A 22181-nucleotide genomic window follows, 5' to 3' on the forward strand; every position below is an offset into this window, starting at 1 on the left:
GCAAAAATGTTCTGAGATTTTGATAGCCTGAGATGTCTAGAACATTATGAACAACAACTCATTTTGTTGGTCTGTTCTTTGGCTGCTATATTTTGTTATTTAAGAGTTCATGTACACACAAGTAGAACTTGGCAGTCTGTTTGAAGTGGAAGCAGAATTTTCCAGGATGTGCTGTTTATGTAGGAAGCTCAACTCCCCTGTTTGTTTCTGTGCTCCTTCTCAAATTTTGATGTAGTTAACTTCCACTGTTCCTCGGTTGTAAAATAATTTCCCCAGTTCCTCACTACCAAAAAACAGACATGTACAGTATTCTCTGAATACTAGACTGTTCACCCGTTTAAAAACTGTATGATGGTTCTGTTTTATGTTTTACCTTGTTTTACACTGGATGCAGTGTGATTTGTAGTTTTGTTTTGTGATTGTTGCTTTTGCTTATCAACAGTACTTTTTGAATGCGTTTTAGTTATGTCTTTATATGTCTATATGTTCGGTTCTAAGTTTTTTTTTTTGTTTGTTTAATCTGTAATTGGGAGGTTTGCATTATCTCAATATTTGCATAGGTTTCTACGGGAATGTGTATATATAGGTATGTGTTCATTGGTTGTTAAAGTGCAAAATAGGTGCATAGTATGTTTTGAAAAGAAGGTAAATAATTCTACTGTAGTTACCTCTGGAACAAACCAAAGCATTAATGGGTTAATGCAGTAATTCTTAAAATAAGAATTTTGTACCAATGTTCTACTGTATCCCTTTGTTCTTGGTTCTGGTTGACATTTCAGACAATTACTGCCTCCTTATTACTCATTTTTGTTGTTGTGTCCTCATTTGTTAGTCACTTTGATTAAAAGCATTTTCTAAATGATTCAGTGTAAATGTTGATGTCCATCTGCCTACTGTTGTGGTGCAGCTCTAGACGAAGTTCTAAAGTCTGTAGATGAAGAACGGGTCTGCTTTGATCGTCAAAGACAGTAGCTGGGTTGCTGAGCTCATTACCGTTCTAAAGGTCAAGAGCTTAGTTTCGTTATGTGCATGGTGTTTATAATAGAGGAGATGAATCACTGGATCATTATATGGAAGCATTTCTTTATACATTTTCCCTCCATCATATTTCACGACATACCCTCTGTCTACCAGCATAGAGAGAGAGCTGTATCTGTGCCCTGAATAACTTTACAATTGCCTTTGGTCTTTAACCTTTGGTTTGTTTTTATCTTGCAGGTGAGAAGGGAACTCTGACCCATGGCTCTATCGTGGATGGGAAGTTTGAGGGTTTCATTAAGAGCCATCATGGTACATACTACGTAGAACCCTCAGAGAGATACCTCAAAGACCAGAATGTGCCCTACCACTCAGTCATCTACCATGAGGATGACATCGGTAAGCTAATATTAGCATTAGAGTGACCTATATCATATCCTTAATAATGTCCTATTTCATACTGTGCATTTTACTGTGCATGTGTCCAGTTTACTGATCAGATTTAGTGTTGTGATAGTTTCTATGGATGCTTTAGATTATATAGATATAATTAGCTAACAAACTTGTTTTATACACTACACTACTGTTGAAAGGTTTTTTCATTGTTTTTGAAAGAAGTCTAATGAAATATTATTGCCATTTAAAATAATAAAAATGTAATTTATTCCTGTCATGACAAAACAGAATTTTCAGCATCATCACTCCAATCTTTAGTGTCACATGATCCTTCAGAAATAAATCTAATATGTTGATTTGGTGATCATTAAACATTTCTTATGATTTTCAATGTTGAAAACAGTTGTGCTACTGAAACCATGATACGTTGTTGTTTTTGTTGTTGTTGTTGTTGTTGTTTTTGTTTTGTCAGGATTCTTTTAATAAAAAAGGACAAAAAGAACAGCATTCATTTAAAAAAGAAATCTTTACTGTCACCTTTGATCAATTTAATGCATCCTCTCTGAATAAATAATTTTCATAAAAAAAAAAAAAAATCTTACTGACCCTAAACTTTTGAATGGTAATGTACATAAATAAAAGTAGTTTGAAGCTAACCAGTTCCTGAACTCAGCTTTAGATGCTGTAAATGTAAATAATCTGCTTTTAGCATAATCAAGTTTACACACAGTTGAAGATCCATATCATTGTTTGCTTTTTTAGGAAATGATAATAAATGTGTCTGAGTGGGTCTGTCTCCAATCACTGATGTTCTGAGACTCTCTTGAGTGTGATGAGAGCTGTTAAAATGGCTGGAACATGTAATTGGTTTCAAATTGCATGTTTTGATTGCTTTTGGATGGAAAAGTGCTGTTAATGTTGGTATTACAGCACATATGATGGTCATTATAATCTTTTGAAAAGGTGTTTTGGATCATGAGAATGAAATTGAGTGAATTAGTGTAATATAAAGCATTGGCACACAAATAAACCAGTTAGGACACAGCAAAATGCAGTGAGCTTCCCCTTCTCCTCTTAAGGCATAGAATACAAGGTCAAAGGCAACAAGCTTGAGGATTCTAGTGTGCTGTAGGTCAGTGTTTCCCAACCTTTTTTTTTTATATATAATTTTTTGCCTCCGCATAAGTAAAAACCGATAAGCACTAAAATATAACCAAATTGCACAAACATGCATTACTTCAAATGGCATATTAAAACTGGATATTATATTAAAGTAGTACTCCTGTTTAATGTGAAACTTGAGGTAGGAACACAATAAGGTCATATAGGATCTATGATGTTGGTGATAAAAAACTAAAAGATTTTACATAATACCAGTCGGAAACGTCATATTTTAAAAATAAGTGAACACCGTGTCGTCATTTTATATATGGTCAGACACTTGCATGTGTCATTATAATATTACTTTTTAAAATTAATTTTATGAAAATCAAACGCAAATGGAGTTACAAGTTTTTTAACCAGCGTATGACATATGTTTTGTCCATCACTGGAATAGCTGAATCTGAGGCACTAAGTGCATCGCATAACATTGTCATCAACTTTCACTAGTGTGCCGCTGCACAGTGGTTGGGAAACACTTTACTGTGTTTTGTCTCTCTATATTGCATTCTGTCAGTCACTCACCCTCTCAATCAAACATAGTGGTGCACTTTTCCTCCTCATCAGGCTGATAGAGCCTCTTAAATACTACTAGCATATGTCACTGTTAACAAGTTCTCAAGTACAAAGAGGTGAAACATTACATCACAGCCCTGTCAAAGATTAGCTGCTTGTAAACTGGTATGCTTTCCTCTTAATTAATATACACCGCTTTCCAAAAGTTTGGGGTCAGTAAGATTTTTTAAATTATTATTATTTGGAAAGAAATGAATTCTAGGGAAAATATATTACAGTTCCCACAAAAATATTAATCAGTACAACTATTTTTTACTTATAAAAGGGAATGTTTCTTGAGCAGCAAATCAGCATATTAGAATGAATTCTGAAGGATCATGTGACACTGGAGTAAAGGCTCCTGAAAATATAATAAAATAGAAAACCGTTTTAACATTTTATATTGTAATAATCTTGGTCAATTGTTCTGATACTTAGAAAGTATAGTGTTAGCATGTGGAAGTGCAAAAGAAAATGGAGTGTCTTTTCCACACAGCTGTGTCATACTGTGAAGTAATTGAAGTGCTCAGTATCAATATCGGTTGTAGGAAAAACAGGATGACTAACTCTAGCTTACACATATACACCATTGTAGAAGCGGTTAAACAGTCAGATGACTGAAAGCCTTGTGAAGACACTGACTCAACTCACTCCAGCTTGCATGTTGAGTGTGCACATGCGCAATAAGTGAGAGATCACTAAAGAGAGCTAATGTATGATCACTGCAAAAATGGATGAGGTCAGTTCGGGACAGTGAGTTTGTATCTATGGGAGGGAAAGAGAAAGAGTTAATTGTGGTTGACAGTGGTCTATTGAAGCTCAAGGACAGAGGTCAGAAGGAGGGCAGCTGGAGAGGGAGTGAACTCTGGATCACTCACTGGCTCATGCCAGGCTCAGAAATGTGGGTGTGTTTCTCCTTCTGAAACATACACTCACAGGAAAACCTCTCTGACATCAAATGATAAAATCAGCAATTGTGACAATGCAATTGAACATATTTAGGCTCAATTTCAATCAATTTCTCTAAATAAGGAAGGCCTAGGATTGTTTAATCTCTCATTGGGCTGTTGTTCCTAAGGCAGAGGCCTTTAGGGTAATGATTCTCACTTGAGTAATTTAATGCTTCAGCAAAGCTTTAGTCAAACTCCTGAAGGCTGATGAGAAAAGAGACCTTACAGAATCACAAATATATCCCTTTGAAAAAACCATGAAATTTGTAATTTCTTCTACATGCATTAATTGCAGTGAATGCATCTACTGAACTTTATTGATGTGGATTATTGGATAACTGACATAAAGGGTTGGGCTTTGGGCTTGCAAAATTATTGCCTCGAACCATTTACCTCATCCCCATGGTGCCCACTCGCATTGGGTTGTTCCAGGACCAGCAAAAGTGTGCGTCATACTTTGCAAAGTCAGCCAGCTAAGGTCCACCATAATGGAGTTTTCAGAGAATTTCAGCTGGTATTATTGCATTTTTCTAATAAACTCAATCTTCACAGAACGGGTTGTTAATACTGAAACTGTGTATTGCCACTTGAAGCATGGCACAACCTGTCACAACCACAGTTGGATATAAGGGCTGTTTACATGACACCATTTTCAACTAAAAACGTAAAACTTTTTTATGCGTTTGGCCGTTCATTTACACGACAACAGTGTTTTGGGTGCCTGAAAACACAAACTTTTGAAAACGGGTTTCAAAGTGCACGTTTTTTAAAAATGGTCTCCGTGTAAACAACAAAATGTGAATCTCTGAAAACGATGACGTCATTCGTATTACGTGTTCAATCTATAGCGTTTCATCGCCATCTAATGGCCTGGCAGCAGAATACAGCGTTGTTAGTCGTTTTCGTGAATCCCTGTGAATGGGGATCGTTTTGACAATGGTGTCGTCTGTATGCGGAAAACTTCTCAGTTTTAAGCATATCGTTGTCGTGTAAACGTACCCTTAGTCTTGTGTTTCTGAGTGGTTGTTTGTCAGTTTTATTTATGTGGTGTTTTTTGCTGTTCATTACTCAGAACAAATGTGTCGGTACATAAATAATTTCCACTCAGACAATCCACATTTTTTTATTGTGTTCACTTTCTCAAGAGTAAAAAATTAATCTGGGATTCCAGCTAAAAGCTTGCCATGCTTCCATTTCAATTACTTTGACAAGTCAGAGACTTTTCTCATCTCAGAAGATAGATTTCTATTCTCTCCTCGAGACACTTGTCATTTTCTTTTGCACTCGTTTCCTCTAGACAGATGTCTCTCTTGTTCTGCCCAACAAAGATTTGCATTTGAATGGGGTTGCATTCAATGTGGGACAATAAAAAGCTCAGAGAAGAAATGTGTTTTTGTGATCAGAGGTCAGATTGTCAGTCTTCACTAACATCCTCCAAGACACATGCAACCACATACATATTCTGTACTCCTCCATGCCTTCACATTAAAGATCACATTTAATGTGATTCATTGTCTGTACATGCCAACATTATTCCACCACAGCCACTTCCTGCATGAAGAACATTTTGCTAAAGTTCTCCCAGGAGAGTTATAGATGTTTTTAGTTGAGCTGTCTCACATCGAAAGCTCAGTATCTTCACGCTTCCTGTACACCTTTTGGCCTGTGACCCATCCAGGCACGGATAGGCTAATGCAGCAATTCCACTCAACCAGAAGTTTAATCAAGATGTCATGCACGTGATGCTGAATTGTAAAGATTATTAAGAGAGTAACTCATGTGGGATCCTCAGTGTCGATGTGTGGTTATTGTTCTCTGTGGAGTTCTCATAGATGCTCGGCTGTCTCATTAGACCAACTCTCTTTTTTCATTGAGAGTGTCTGTCTGCCTGTCCTGGAACTGAGAAACCATCAGAATAAACCTGTCATGGGTAATTAGACTGGTGTGTAAGAGCTGCACACATGTGCACGGCTTTTTTTATCATTAATTTACAGTCTGTTCTTATCTAATCTGTGAGTTGGGTAGATACTCCACTGGTCATCAGTGTTGTCTGATATTTGTCAGAATGACACCCATGCCAAATTTTAGGGCAGTGACTAATCCTTGTTGTACTGACAGCTTTTTACATTTTGATATGAAATGATTAATATCCAAAGGTGCTCAACATACTGGTCACATCATCATCAAAAATTTCTGTTACAGAATGCTCCAAATGTTTGATAAAAGAATCTGAATTTAAGTCATCTTTTATTTCAAGAAACAGACTCATGAATCAGTTGGTCAGATTGTGTTAGTTGAACTGTGTGCATGTAATATATATGTGGATATATATAACGTGTGTGTGTACTTTCCATATTATTATTATATATATATTATATATATATTATATATATATTTTTTTTTTATTATTATAATTTTTTTTTTTATTGTAATAATTCAGAAAGTTTTCTGTTAGGATTAGGGTGTGGGGAGGGTTACGTCATAGTATTTATAACTAGCTAGTGTGCGTGTGTAGCTAGTGAGTGTGTGTGTGTGTGTGTGGTCCTAGTAAACCCTACGTTATGGGAACCAAATGTCCTCATAAAGATAGTAATACCATGTTAATACCATACATTTTTTTGGTCCCCATTAGGAAAATGGCTTATAAATCATACAGAATGATTTATGAGAATTTGAAAATGTAATAATGCAGAACGTTTTCTTTGAGTAGGTTTAGGGGTAGGGTTAGGGGACAGAATATACAGTTTGTACAGTATAAAAATCCCCATCCCCATGTCCCCATAAAACATGAAAACCGTGTCAGTCAGTCAGATCACTTTGGTTGAGTAACATGCCAGCAGGAGGGAATGCTGGCAGGATTTCAATATATACTTTCCATTAAAAATATAAAATATCTATAGAAGACACTTGATTATACTCTTTTTTTATTTCTGCTTATGTTTGGTTATTGCAAGCAGTGAACCAAAATCAAGTAGTCCAGAATCAACTTTCTGTCAAAAATAATTCTTACCTTTCATACTTGCTAATAATAATACATTTAAAGTTATTATTATTATTTTTAATAATAATATATTATTATTATTATTATTATTATTATTCGACAATAATAATAAGATATTATTTTCAAATATTTGGTAATGAATTAACAATGGATTTGTTGAGATGATTTATATATGGTTTTCATTCATATGTATACTACTGTTCCAAAGATTGGGGTCAGTAAGTTTTTTTGTTTTTTACAAATTAATAATTTTATGCATTAAATTAATAAGAAATACCTGTAAAGGATCCTATATATATATATATATGGGATAGGATATAGGATTTGTGACAAACAGCACAGGTGTTTGCTCAGCCATCAAATGTAGCCATCAAGAAGTGAAAGAAAGAAGGAAAGAAACTGTCAGTGCTGTAAATAGTAACCAGTGCAGATTTTATGCTCTGCAGCCACAAAAAGGCAGAGACCTCAATATCAGTAACACTTTGTGCTTTTCCCATAACAATAACAGGAATAGGTGGACTTGGTATCAGTTGCATTCGCAGTTCTTCCTTAGATGTAGTGTGTGATACTACTTTGTGCAGTTTCTTCGCTGAGAAGCTTCCCTCAGGATAAATGTCTAGTTTTGACTCTGTGTCTTTTCAGTTATGTATCATATTATGATTTTGAAATATTGAGGTTTAAAATGTATAAAAATGTATAAAAAGGAAAATTAAGTCTGGATAAATGGATATTAATGAAATTAATAGTTCAGTGAAGTAAAGGTTAAGTGGAGCAGGCTGCTTACGGTAATTAGAGATATCAGTATAGTTTTAGCATTGTGTTGCATTGGTTTTCAAGCAACTCTTGAATTTTCTCTTCCCAGATTACCCTCACAAGTATGGATCAGAAGGTGGCTGTGCAGATCACTCTGTATTTGAGAGGATGAAGAAATACCAGGCATCTGCAGTGGAGGAGCCCACCCAGGTCAGCTCCAACAGCCCTTTATACAGCTCAGCTGAACACCACTAATATCACCAACAGAAACACCGTCACACAGGGAGATCTGGAACATTTCTCTTTCCCATGATTCTGAAGATTAGATTTCAATTTGATACCTGGCCAGAATACACCAGAGAAAGATTAAATTCTGATTTGAAATAAATGATTCAATCTACGTACCCAAAAATGTCTTGTCTTCTTAGTTAAATTCTTATGTGTCCTGCTGTTTTCTCTGCAGCAGACAAACCTGGTTATTGATGAAGAGATGGCTGATGGGCCGGTGATCCTGAGGAAACGTCGTGCAGCACAGCCAGAGAAAAATACCTGTCAACTCTTCATCCAGACAGATCACCTCTTTTTCAAATACTATGGCACCAGGGAGGCTGTGATCGCACAGGTACACCTTAAGCACAGGTGTCTTTATGGCAAGTGGTGCCTGTTGTGTTTTATATTGCACATTTATAGGGTTGTTCTTTTGGGTTATGTAGATTTCCAGTCACGTGAAGGCCATTGACTCCATCTATCAAAGCACGGATTTTCAGGGCATCCGCAATATCAGCTTCATGGTGAAGAGAATCAAGGTTAGTGTGCTTCTCTCTTCACTGTTATCTTTTTTTCTCTGAGATTTTTAGATGTGGTGCACTCTATTATGTGAAAGTCATTTCCTATTGGAACTGTAATATGGATTGAGACATTTTTGTAGTTATTGTAAGAATGTTAAGCCCATATTTAATCAGATGTGAACTTTAAACAGAATATATTTATTATTATCCATCATAATTACCTGGTTAGAATACAACTTACATCTTGACCGACTGGCTCAAGATGTTACAGTTGTACAGAGGGGTTACAGATCTCACTCAGTATTGACCAGATGTCAATAAAAGCTTGTCAGTCCATATGCTGCAGCTCTTCGAAGACTGGCAAAGTTCTCCTTTTAGTCCCAGGCTACTGCTCTACAATTGACTCTTTGGCTGCTTAAGGGGCCGTTCACACAGAATGTGTTTAAAAACAGTTATGGACAAAAGTGGGTGTTTTGAGGCACAAAAGCAAAAATTAATTTGACTGTTTTGACACAGCATTCTTGTATAACCATCTAACATGGTTACATAGAAAAACTAAAAAAGAGAAACACAGAAGGAGACACAAAGGAGGACACAAAATGTTACATGCATCCTGGATCTCATGTAGATTGTACCCATCTGTTGTATTAAACTGAAGTCTGTTTGTGTTTCTGTTTTAGATCAACACTACCAGTGATGAGAAGGATCACACCAACCCTTTCCGATTTGCCAACATCGGTGTTGAGAAATTTCTAGAGCTCAACTCGGAGCAGAATCACGATGACTACTGCCTAGCCTATGTCTTCACAGATAGAGACTTTGATGATGGAGTCCTGGGTCTGGCCTGGGTCGGGGCTCCTTCAGGTATGATCGGAGATGCACGTACAGGGTCTCCCTGATTTATAACCCGAGAGGTTTTCTGTGTGTTTGAGTGGCCTAGTGTCTGCTAATCTGAAATAAATCAGCATGCATGTCGAGAGACGAGGCAGGGCTGAAGAATCAGACATGATGTTGATGTGGGACTGGCCATGTTGTCTCCATTAACCTCAGTACACGGCATGACGATAAAATGACCAGTAAAAGTCCTCACACTGTGTGTGTGTGTGTCTGTGTGTACACATTTTTACTTTGCTATACTTTGGGGGTCTAATTGTCCCCAGAATTAGCTAAATGTGTCCTTTTAGGGCTGGGGTTAGGATCAGTCCGTAGTAATTATATTTGGATTAATATAGACATAGTACTAGTGTTGTCAAAAGACCCGGTACTTCGGTACCAAGTCGGTACTATTTTTTTTTTAAACGTCACGGTACCAGGTTTTCTCAAACCCGGTACTTGATGCGCGTGCATGCCCGAAGCGCGTGCAGTTGCGTCCTCTTCATAAAAGCGCTGATGGCGATCGGCGGTGCTGCTGCTGATGTTTTTGCGCGTGCAGATACGTTATTTCAAATGGCGCGCGGCAAGCGCGCTCATAATAGAAGCGGCGCGCTCGCTTTTCCATGTGCGTTCATGGATGTATAGCAACGACAGACGCCACGGGAGTACAAACGCTTGTGCGAACTGCGCTCTCCATGACGACGAGGAAGTGTGACATAGGCCTATTAATTGATTTCTAGCCCTTGCATTAGCTTTACTACTAGATATATTTATGGAGATGAGAAATAAAAAGCCGTCATTAATATCAGTCCGTCAGAAAAGCAGTTCTAGTCTTATTCTTGGCTGGATAACTCTTAGCAGGTTTAAAAAGCCCTTTTAAAGTTAAATATTAATACAGTTTTGGATTAAATAAAAGTATAGTCAAGTCAAATAAAACATTTTATCTCCTGTATAGTTTGGTAATGCTACAATAAGATACCATTCATTAACATCACTTAATGCGTTATCTAACATAGCACATTGAGTGAACAATATATTTTTACAACATTAATTAACGTTTGTGAATGTTATTTAATACAAAACACTTGATTGGTCATGTTTGTTCACTTCATTCATTGTGCATTAAATAATGTTAACAGAAATAATGTTAACTTTTGATTTTAAAAATGTATTTTTAAATTAACCCCTAAAGGAGAATAATTGCGACAGTATATAACTATTGTTTTTTTTGTTAGGTCATTTTATCTAATGTTATCTAACAAATGGAATCTTATTGTAAAGTGTTTTTAATACTACAGTTTCCATCTTTGTGATATACACTTTAATATAATTATGTAAATTTAATCTAAATTAAGCTTTGGTACCGAAATTGGTACCGAGAACCGTGGATTTTCACTGGTATCGGTACCGAATACTGAAATTTTGGTACCGTGACAACACTACATAGTACAAGTCTAAAATATGCCTTTATTTAATTTGGGTCAATGCCATTTAAACACAATAATTTTGATCAGACTTAACTGTGCCAAGTTTTTTATTTAACTTTTTTTTTTTTTTTGTAGGTATCTAAACTGCATTATTCTCAAAATAAAGAGGCATTGAAACAAGGGCATCCAAGCTTTGCATACAGAATAGGTCCATAAAGCTAAACACAATTTCCCTTTAAGCTCTGCTTGATGAAAACCCTATTAGTGTTTTTCACATATTTGCCTTTCTTTAACACAGACATGCACACCTTGAAAGTGAGAGATTCTTTTCATCACCTTTTATATGTGTTTGTTTCTATTAATGTATTCATGTTGCTAGGGAGGTGTGCATCTCTCTCACCTTTTCACTCTGAGGACTCTTTCACTCTTTTTGCCTGCTTCACAGACACTCACTAATAGACAAATACACAGCTTGTTGCATAAACACATGGTTTCTGGTTAATTTATATATATATATATATATATATATATATATATATATATATATATATAAATTAAGTTATGTATATATAAATATAAAAGTTTTGTATTGATTTTTGTTGTCTTTTTAAAATGATTTAGTGTCTTGAAGACTTATTAAAATGCGTAACCTCACGATACAGATATTTTTAAGCATAAAACTAGCTCATATCTACATAATTAATTTTAAAATATCCCAGAGAATAACATTGTAATATAAGGTCTGTCATTCAACAAAAAGGGAGAATGATGTCTTTAATTGAGTCTTTGCACTTAAAGTAACAAGCTTTCTACATTAACACTTTAATACTTTAATTTTTGTGGGGAAGCACACACATAAACACTCTCATATACTCACACAAATCCTGTCAATCAATACAGGTAAATTAACATTGTTAAAGTCTACTGCTTTGATCCCACTCCAGCTAATCTCCAGGGACAACAGCAATTACTAACAATAAACTAATCCGCAAACATGTTTGTGTGCATGTGTGTTTTTATCGTTATGCAGGGAACATAACAGAAAATTAACTCACACACGCTTACGGTTTGATGCTGTTTTGTGCTAATAATGTATTTTTATAGCTGTATTTGTTTAGCAAATGCAGTCATTAAAAACGGCTTGAGATGCTAAATTTCAAATATGTGACTCTTGGGATAAAGATTCTCAATGCGAGATGTGTAGCCCACCTAGCACGTGAATTCCTACACTTCACTACTTCAGCCAGTACACTTTTTCTTTAGTCAAATTTAAACAGAAGGTGTGTGGGAGTACTGCCACACAGAACATTTTTACAGGTATTAGTGTTGTAAAGGCAGAGTGCCACGTCTTTGCCCTCTGTCTATGTGTACGCTACGCTGGTCGTTTGTAATGTATTCAGCTACAGTGAGATCACTTCATTTCTACACTTCTCGGTGTTGACTGATTAATCAAGTTTGAACGCCAAACAATATTTTGCTAACATTTCCCCTCATCTTCCATTGTTTGAGCCAGTGTCGCTAAGCCAGGATGGTTGCGATACTCAAACAAACAGAGCAGCAGGTTGACAGAGCCACAGTATTTATACTATAGCTGTAATACAGCTGGCTTGCTCTGCACATTAAATTAGGATAGAAGTTTGACTTTGAATAATTAACACTTTCACATTCACTTGAACGTCTGCGGGTCTTGGGATGCTTGTATAAATTATGTATTATTTCATGTTTATGAGTAGAGCAATATTGTATACAATATTGTTTTGTTTTTTAATGGCTCTTTTAATTCCTTAATGAGTTCACTACTTAAGGATGAGGAAAATACTGATATCATCATTTATCATCATTTTTATTAATATTTAATTTATTTTTATTTATTTTATTTATCCCTTCATTTAAATTTTATTTAATTAATGCCTCTCTTATGTGTGGTTTCAGGCAGCTCTGGTGGGATCTGTGAGAAGAATAAACAGTACTCTGATGGGAAGAAGAAGTCTCTGAACACCGGCATCATCACAGTGCAAAACTACGCTTCACATGTTCCCCCTAAAGTCTCCCACATCACCTTCGCTCACGAGGTCGGACATAACTTCGGCTCTCCGGTGAGTCCTTCTCACTATATGGGCAGTATCCTAGACAGATAAGCTGTAGACTACACACCTCAGCTGAATCCTTTATGAACAAATTAATATTATCCTCTGATGATTTAAGAGTTTAGCACACATTACAGTACTGCCTTTGAGGCTTTTAAACTGTCAGATTGATCTAGCCAGACTTTTAAAATATCCTGACCTAGTTTTTGCTCAGTCCTCTGTAACTTGTTTCAGTTTAAAAGCAATTGCCAAGAACTGGCCCATGGCCCACTGAAAAATAGTGTTGGATTTACAGTCTAGTTTTGTATATATTTCGTTTTTCTCACACTCAACGGTTTTTACAGAGAATGTGAGGGATATATTATATACCACCAGTGTGCACTGCAGTATCTACCTGAATGAAGCAATAGAAACTATCCCTGCTGGGAAAAATCTTAAACCAACCTAAGCTGGTTTTTACTGTAACTGACAGCCTAGCTAAACATCAGCATGGCCAGCCTTGGAAACCAATCAGACCAGCTGAAGACTAGATTGGCCAGGCTCCTTAAACCAGCTTTATGCTGATTAAAGTGTGTTTTCAGCATGATTAGGATGCCAACCTGTATACATGGGAATATTAGAACGTCAAATTCTAAATTTTGGCATTCTAATGATGAAAGAATTACAAGCATACTGTTTTCAGGTAGCACCCTGAGATTTTTAATGACCACAGAGAACCAAGACCTTATTTCAGTATCTTTTTCACAGTATTGTGTCCCATCCCTATCCCCATCATGTTGCAATAGACCTGGACAGATTGCGGGGTGAGCACCCCCTGCTGGCCGTAGTAACACTTCCAAAAGCAACCTTAGTATTTCTTGTTCATTCTGGTACTGACCAGGTTTCCAATTCCAACCCTTCTTCGCTTCAGTGGTAAACCAGGCAAGCACTGCAGGGATAGTGAATGTGTCAAGTGTGTTTGTATGCTTGTTGCTGATTTATACTTGCCTTTCTTTCTCTGTCTTCCAGCATGACTCAGGAAGTGATTGCACTCCAGGAGAAGCTAAGACTCAGGACCAGAAAGAAAGAGGCAACTACATCATGTATGCCAGAGCCACATCAGGAGACAAGTTCAACAACAACAAGTTCTCCATCTGCAGCGTTCGCAACATCAGCCAGGTGCTGGATAAGAAGAGATCCTGCTTTGTCGGTGAGATTCTATCCTCCAACAAGAAAATGGCTCATTATAGTGGTTTAAGGCTCAGGGCTGGTAACCAGGAGCGATTACTACAGATATTACTGGGATGGACTCAAATGAGGCACTTAACCTGAGATTTCTCCTGGAGGATTGTCATTTGTCACTGTAATGAGCTCATGGCGATGTTCTGTAGCAATGTTGCATCAATGTTGCAAAAAACTAATTCCACCAGTCCTAATCATGCAGCAATGATAAAACAATAGACTTTTTAAATTTTTCTATCTCCCTTTCTCTTTTTCTTACTGTCTGTTCTTTTCCAGAATCTGGACAGCCCATCTGTGGTAATGGAATGGTTGAGGCTAATGAACAGTGTGACTGTGGCTATAGTGATCAGTGCAAGGACACATGCTGCTATAATGCCAATGAGAATGATGAGCTGAAGTGTAGACTGAAGCCAAAAGCTCTATGCAGGTGCGTAAGAACCTTAAACGTCTTCTATAACCAGTGTTGTTATTCTTATTTTAAACTAAAACTATTACAAAATGTTTTTTGTTGTTAATTGAAATAAGGCTGAAATATAAATATTCGATGAAAAAATGAACAAGTTTAAATACTAAAATGACTAAAACTCAAACTGAAAAAAATAAAATAAAGCTAAATATAAATATTACAAATGACAAAAAAAATTACTATAACTTTAACTAAAATTAAAATGAAACCTGAAAAAAAAAAAGCTAATTCCTAATATTAATACATACTATAATAGTATATAAATGATACTAAAATAACACTGGCTTTAACATCATAACATATGTTCATTAGAATCTTATATCCTTATCCTTTTGCTTAACAGAAGTTCTATACACTGTAGTTTATCTAAAATGTATTTTTTGCAATACCATAACCTCTAGTCTTCACTTGCATTACATAACACTAGAGGTTAAGATTGCATTACCTATACTGTATCATTAGCAGTAATTTGTTATTAAGTTAACACATTTTTCATTAAGTGCAATAAAGTATTAATTTTTCAAAACTTTTCTCTTGCAGTCCCAGTCAGGGTCCATGCTGCACAACGGAGTGTACCTTTAAGAGCAAAGATGTGGATTGTAGGGAAGAATCTGAGTGTGCTCTTAAGGGCATGTGCAATGGAAACACAGCCCAATGCCCCACTTCAACGCCTAAAGAAAACTTGACATCCTGCCACTCAAATACCCAAGTCTGCATTAATGGGGTAGGTGCTGCATCATGGCCTGTGTGCTCGTTTTGCACAGTGCCTATTGAATGTTTTCACCCCCTTGGACTGTAATGTTTGTTGTTTACAGCACTGGATCACTGACAATGCTGTAAAAAGATGTCAAAGTGAAAACAGATTTTGAAATACAATTTGACCAATTTGTTCTTGGTATTAAAGGTATAGTGGAGGATCTTTCCGAATTTTAGATAAGACCCGCCCTCTCCACTTTTTGAATAAGTTTGATTGATTCACCAGAATGATTGACAATTAGGAGGACCAATAGTACAGGTTATCCACCCGGAAGTAAAAAATCCTCCGCTATACCTTTAAAGAATATGTTTATGTTAGCACAAATGAAATCCTGTGTTTCAGTGCTAATACACATGAAAACTTCCAAGCATGTAATATTTCTTACAGTCTCTATATGTGTGCATTTGTGTGTGTAATATGTGTCTTTGTTTTGAGGACATTTTGTCTGAATTTCTTCCTCTTTTAGGGTTGCTCTGGCTCTATCTGTCAGAGGCATCATCTAGAAGTTTGCACCTGTGTCACTGAGGAGGGGAAAGACGAGACAGAGCTGTGTCATGTGTGCTGTATGGAGAAGGGTGAGAAATGCATGCCATCACTGACAGCTTTCTCAAAAATGCAGTCCAGACCCCATCAATCTTTAATTAACATTAAAGTAATTGCACATATTCTCTCTTTTTGTCTTTGTAGGTCAGCCCAACACTTGCAGCAGCACTAGCTCAGAGAGATGGGCTAAGTTCTTTGATAAAAAAGTCATCACGTTACAGCCTGGCTCTCCCTGTAATGACTTCAGAGGCTACTGTGATGTCTTTATGAGGTGTAGGCTGGTGGATGCTGATGGCCCTCTGGCAAGGCTTAAGAAGGCCATCTTTAACCCTGAGCTTTACACGAGCATTGCACAGTGGATAGTGGCAAGTGTCTCAAATATGTAATCCCTAAATAATGGTTCCCTGCATTTGTTTGTGGGTTTAATCGCTATAAACGGCATAAGAAGTGATATTTCGGTGACCAGTATTATTTGTCTCTTTCAGTGTTAATCTCATGTTGAATATTTGTGTTTCAGGAGCACTGGTGGGCGGTTCTCTTAATGGGCATTGCTCTCATCATGCTGATGGCTGGATTTATCAAGATCTGCAGTGTGCACACACCTAGCAGCAACCCTAAATTACCCCCACCCAAACCACTGCCAGGTAATATACCCTAAATGACCCCTTTCTAAATCACCGCCATATACCCCAAATCACCTCAGACTTTCCCCTACTAAACCACAACCAGGAATATGTCCCAGATGGCCACAAACTACAGCCATTCACCAATTCCCATTTCATACACATCGGTGGATGGAGTGGTGATCTGTGTATAAGAGGGTTACAACTCAAAATCTGTATGTGTGGTCAACCAGATCAAATACTGGATTGTGCATGAAAGGGTCAGAACATCTTTCACAGATTGTTTCACTCTTTTAAAATGCCCCTATTAGGCTTTTTCGGATATTACTTTTCATCTAGTATGTAATATAGCTGTTTGTGAATGTAAAAGGTCTGCAGAGTTTCAAAGCTCAATGTGCGGGATAAATATTGTCTCCCAAAAGAAAGAACCGATTCTGAACTAACTGAAAAGAGTCATCAGTAATTACAGTCTTTCTTCCCTCTGGAACTCATGTAGGTTTGTAACAAATTTGCATAATTCCAGACTATGGTCTTCTTTGGCTGCTTGCGAATAACGTCTACTTTGACCCATAGCATAAAACACTAAGTGCACTTTGAGCTTTAATCCAGACTACAACCTTAAAAGATCACACAAACAAACAAAACTCCCACGTCCAATCTTTAATAGAAAAACTACTCAAATAAAAAAAAATGTTTTTCTTCTAAACTTTATTGTCAGACCCAGAGGGATCCATAATACAATACAAGACACATACTTAGCAATACATAAAAAAGAAATACAACGAGAAAAAAAATGTCCACAGTGTTCAGTGTCTAACATACAGACATATACGCCAGTGGTTCCACAGTCTGGACGAAAATCTTACAGAACTTCGTCCAGGGTTAACCAACACAGCGATTAGGTCATTTTTTGACTCAGACACCCTACCCATAAATCTATACATCAAGTTACGTAAAACTGCAGCACAGGTAGGTACCCCAACACTAACAAACATAGGGTTGCACTGGAGTCTCTTGGAACTCTTAGCAGCATCCTCATGCTGTCATTATAAGCCACTATGAGCTTTCTAATTCTGCCTTGCTTATATCGACACCACAGATAGGCAGTGTACAATGGTGTACAGTACGTTCTAAAGAGTGAGATCTTCACAGGGACAGAGCACATACTAAACTTACGACACAACATGTTCGCTTGCGCATACAGCTTATGACGCTGCCTATAAATATCCTTGTCATCGGACAGGTCATTTGCAATAATATGGCCCAGATATGTAATATCTGTGCATACATCAAGTACAGTACCAGATAGATAGAAGTCAGGAAAGTGTGACTGTCTATCTTCTCTACTTCTTATAGTCATAATTTTACTCTTTATACGTTATATCAAAATCCGCACCATACTGTGTGCAGTCTCAGAAGCTGTTGTATACCAGCACTATATGGGCTAAAAATGACTAAGTCATCAGCGTACATAAGGTGATTAATTAGTGTGTCACCAACCCTACAACCTGTACCACAAGCATTTAAAATCACAGACAAATCATTCATATACACATTAAAAAGAAGAGGAGACAAAATTCCACCCTGGCGAACCCCATTGGTCACTTGAAAGGGAGCCGATGTTACACTCCCCCATTTAACTCTCATTGTCTGCTGAGAATACCCAATAGACCAAGATTCTAATAAAAAAACCAGGGACCCCACTTTTAATCAATTTAAAAAAAATGTTTTGATGATTAACACGGTCAAATACTTTAGAAGCATCAATGAAGCACAAGAACATCATATCATTCATTCATGCAGGTCATAATTATTGCAGACTTGTGTTTAAAGATCGGTATAAAAAGACATATAACTCCAAATATTTTTACTCTACCCCAGTCAGAAAAACACATTTAAGGTTTTTTATAGTAGTAGACTATATAGTGGTAGAGGCGACATTCGGCCAGGTCATATCACCAGTGTTTAAGAATTCCAAAATCCCAGTTTAACCCCTGCACGTAGGGTGATTAATAATGCCTTGGTGTGTTATTCTCTAGGCACACTGAGGAGAAATAGACCCCAGCAAGCTGCACAGACCCAACCACAGCGCCAGCCACAGCGCCAACGCAACCAGAGAGAGAACTACCAGATGGGCCAGATGCGCCGCTGAATCGCCTCCTCATTGCCTTGGTTCTTCCTAGTGCCTACAGTGGGAAACACTTCACTCCAAAGAGTAACCTGAATCAGTCAATGAGCCCCAACAACAAACTAAGTAACTGGCAAAAATAAAATGGACTTCAAAGGACTATACTCAAGAAAACAACCGTTTTAAAGAGTAAGAAACCACTGCTTTCGGAGCCAGCAAAGCTTTCGCTGCGTAGCTCAGAGAAAAAAATCAGAAGCTAGTGATGAGCAAGAGGACAGAATCAATGATTTTTGTTCTTCTTTTTCTGCTTTTCCTTTTCTTTCTCACGTTATTAAAACCATTGTTCTCTCTCCACTAAAGTTTCCCCCCTTTTTGCCTTTTTATCTTTCTTTTATCATAATTTTTTTTGGAATTGCCACCCTCCTGTGGAGATGAGCATGATGGGAAGTCACAGATTTTTCTGCCAATCATTGTCGGCTGAGAGAGACTCCTAAAGACACTCCTTTTCCAATATGTAATTAAGATGTTTTTAAAATGCAAGCAAAGGACTAAGAAGCTTATATTTCTGAAGCGTTCTCATTTTTTCCTGCGTGCAATTGTACAGAAATCACAAAATACATTGTTTTGGTTTTTTGGTTTTTTTTCCAGTCGTGTCATTTTCATTCTTTTGGATAATTATAATTAAGGATGTTTTAATAGACACTCAGGATATAATAGGAAATAACAGCACAGAGAGTTTCTATTGGTGGAAGGCCTTTTATCAGATTCACTTTGCTGAAAGCGACATATGCATTTGTGCAAAGCACTTTCACCTGGTTGAGTTTCTTTTTTTCCTCCAGCTGATAACCACTAAAGAACTGCAGATCTTCCTTCCATGTGGGCGAGGGAGTTAATGAGAGGGAGGATGGTTAAAAAGATTGTAATTGTCCTGATCTGCTGAGAGTCACTGTTATTTTATGTTCATCCAGTAACACAATGATCCTTCTGAGACCCAGTGAATGATATTGTTCATAGAAGACAGACTCAAAAATAAAAGCACAACATCAGGAAAGTTTTTTTTATTTTTATTTTTTTTTATATACATACAATACAAGGTTTTTGTTTTGCAGTAAGATGTAGGAAACAGGAAAGTGTGGACGGTTGCACAAATGAGTCAATCTCAGTGGTGTGCATTAGTGAAAGAATGAGATCGAGATGATAGAAGCAAGCTATGGAGCCTTTAGAGTGTTTTTACACACCAATCAATATGTATACAAAGAAACTTTTATCAATTTTCAGTCATTACCTCTATTATAGCCGAATAAGAAAAGATCCAGACTAGCAGCCTATATAATCAATACATATGCCTTGTGTTGCCCATTTAGTGTATCTAAACCAGCCCATATTTTCAACAAGAACCAACTTTCTTTCTTTTTTTCTTCCATTCTCTGTAAATGTGCTTTTGATTTTATTTTGTGTGTGACTCGTTTGCAAAGGCAGAGGGTTAGAAATAATTAATGCTTTACAAATGTCTTTTTCAAAGTTTCTTTCTTTCTTTTTTGTATTTCAACAGACCAGGAATATTTTATCTTCTGTTTGTTTGCTGAATGGGATCCTGTTAGTGTGACTGAGAGTCCAATGTTTCTAAAGTCTGTCTTCTCCAATAACCTTGCATCCTTTAAGGGCATGCATTTAAAATATGGATGATTTGCTTGTTTCTTGAAGATGAGAATTCCTGGCTATCAGTCCTCCTTTAGATCTAAATCATCTCATTTCTGTATGTCTCTTTAAATGTTAATGGGAAAGGGGTTTTTAGTGAGCTTGACTTAACTGCTCTGACTGCAATTGGCTTCAAAGTAATACATATTTTCTGTGATATCCTGTGGTAAAGGGGTTTGGTTGAATTTGTAAGGGGATTTGGCCACTGATCTATATAATGACATTCTAGATAGATCAGTGGATTTGGCTTAGAATTTAATTTTTTGCTTGTCTTGCTTTAAGTTTATAAGTAATGTGCACTGATATGTAAGCATGGTGTGTGGACAGAATATGAAAAACAAGATGGAGAAAATGTCTAATACTACTGTTTGATTTTAATGTCCGCTGTGTTTTATACAGTTTTTTTCTTCTTCTTTTTTTTGTTGCTTTATTTGTAGGGGGTTTTTTTTCTCTTCTCTTTGCGCTCACTTTTGAAAATTTTTACTAAGTACTTTGCAAAAAGTATTGTGCGACAACATGTAATTTTTTGAAGTACTTGAAATGCATTAATAAAATTAGCCTTGATCAAAAGCTTCTTATCTGGTAATATATATCCATGTGTTGACGTAAATGGTATTAATTGTCTGTATGTTCTGCAAATCTACACTAGTTCATGGTTTTTAAATTGCTTTGTTGCGTATAAAAATATATTTCAAAAGAACAGCTGATGAAGTCTTCAATAAGCCATTATGGTCACACATCTTCCATTCATGTTAAATTTGATCAGTCCAATCGTCACACCTTTTCTCATACACTTAAAGTTTTGTTGTAAGCTACCCAGTCTCATGCTGCTCATCTCATACAATACCATAAAATGAAAAATAATCACTTGCTCTCAAGTTGTTGCAGTTTACAAAGGCTGTATATCCAGTCTACTTTTGACTTAATCCAAGGATGGACTGGCTAGAAATTGTACTCCAAATGAGAATAAAATTAAAGGGAGTTCAAAAAGAAATAATATGGGTAAATATTTCAGGATGTGTGATAGCTAGAAGCGTCTATATTGTAATGCCATAGAAATGACTTGAAAGTGGTCCAGTCACACATCTTCCCCAATGTTAGGTCAGTATTTGAACCGGGGTAGCTTTTCACTTTAAATAAACAGCTGTACTGTGGTCATGTTTCATCTTGCACCAAAATAAACATGCATGATGCACCTGATGTTACCTCCCCATTTCAGTTTGTTATCATGAGGGGATTTTATGAACAATTCAGTCATATTCAGACGATTGAAAACGCATTGAACACATGTACAGTACACCACATTCTTAAACACTTTTTTACAGGCTGTTCTACATTGAAGTTATCTACAGCACACAAATGATGTTTGCTTGAAGGTTTAATTAGATCTCTTAATTAATGTAGTTGCTGCAGAAATGAATGGCCTTCATAGCCTATATCCTTAAAAGATATAAGATAAGATACTCATATATTCATATATCATAAATTATATGAAATGGGACAATGTTCACTCTGGTTTGGGGAGACTGATACGAGTCAGTCACTCAATCAGAAATCTATATCCCTATCCCATCCCATAATGAAAGTGTTTGTATGTTCAAATGCGACAAAATCCCTATAAGGTCTTCTTGGACACCTCGGATGAACACTCAATTAAAATTAAAATAAAAACTAATTTGAACGAAACAGGCTATATCAACAGCAAAATAAAGCAAGAGCGCGTGCCTTGCTTTTTCAGCCAACAAAAACGCTCTCTGTTAGTCGACATTTGAGGGA

The 22181-nt window shown here is 36.7% G+C and overlaps 1 protein-coding gene across 2 annotated transcripts in view; it reads left to right on the forward strand.

Annotated features, from left to right (window-relative positions):
- Nucleotides 1–22076, forward strand: part of adam10a (ADAM metallopeptidase domain 10a) — a 78625-nt gene extending 56549 nt beyond the window's left edge. Inside the window, exons 4-16 of one of the 2 annotated variants that reach the window (XM_082156127.1) lie at nt 1219–1377; nt 7904–8004; nt 8261–8416; nt 8508–8600; nt 9263–9446; nt 12815–12978; nt 13978–14158; nt 14467–14617; nt 15197–15380; nt 15880–15988; nt 16101–16321; nt 16474–16600; nt 18619–22076. In XM_082156127.1, coding sequence (XP_082012253.1) covers nt 1219–1377; nt 7904–8004; nt 8261–8416; nt 8508–8600; nt 9263–9446; nt 12815–12978; nt 13978–14158; nt 14467–14617; nt 15197–15380; nt 15880–15988; nt 16101–16321; nt 16474–16600; nt 18619–18731 — 1943 coding nt within the window. In that variant the 3' untranslated portion in view covers nt 18732–22076. Of the gene's footprint in view, nt 1–1218; nt 1378–7903; nt 8005–8257; nt 8417–8507; nt 8601–9262; nt 9447–12814; nt 12979–13977; nt 14159–14466; nt 14618–15196; nt 15381–15879; nt 15989–16100; nt 16322–16473; nt 16601–18618 lie in introns of both variants that reach the window. The other variant, XM_082156128.1, reaches the window with a different exon arrangement.
- Nucleotides 22077–22181: the final 105 nt, after the last annotated feature.

The sequence above is a fragment of the Leuciscus leuciscus genome (assembly GCF_965113295.1).
Source record: "Leuciscus leuciscus genome assembly, chromosome: 2".
In the NCBI taxonomy this organism is placed as follows: Eukaryota; Metazoa; Chordata; class Actinopteri; order Cypriniformes; family Leuciscidae; genus Leuciscus; species Leuciscus leuciscus.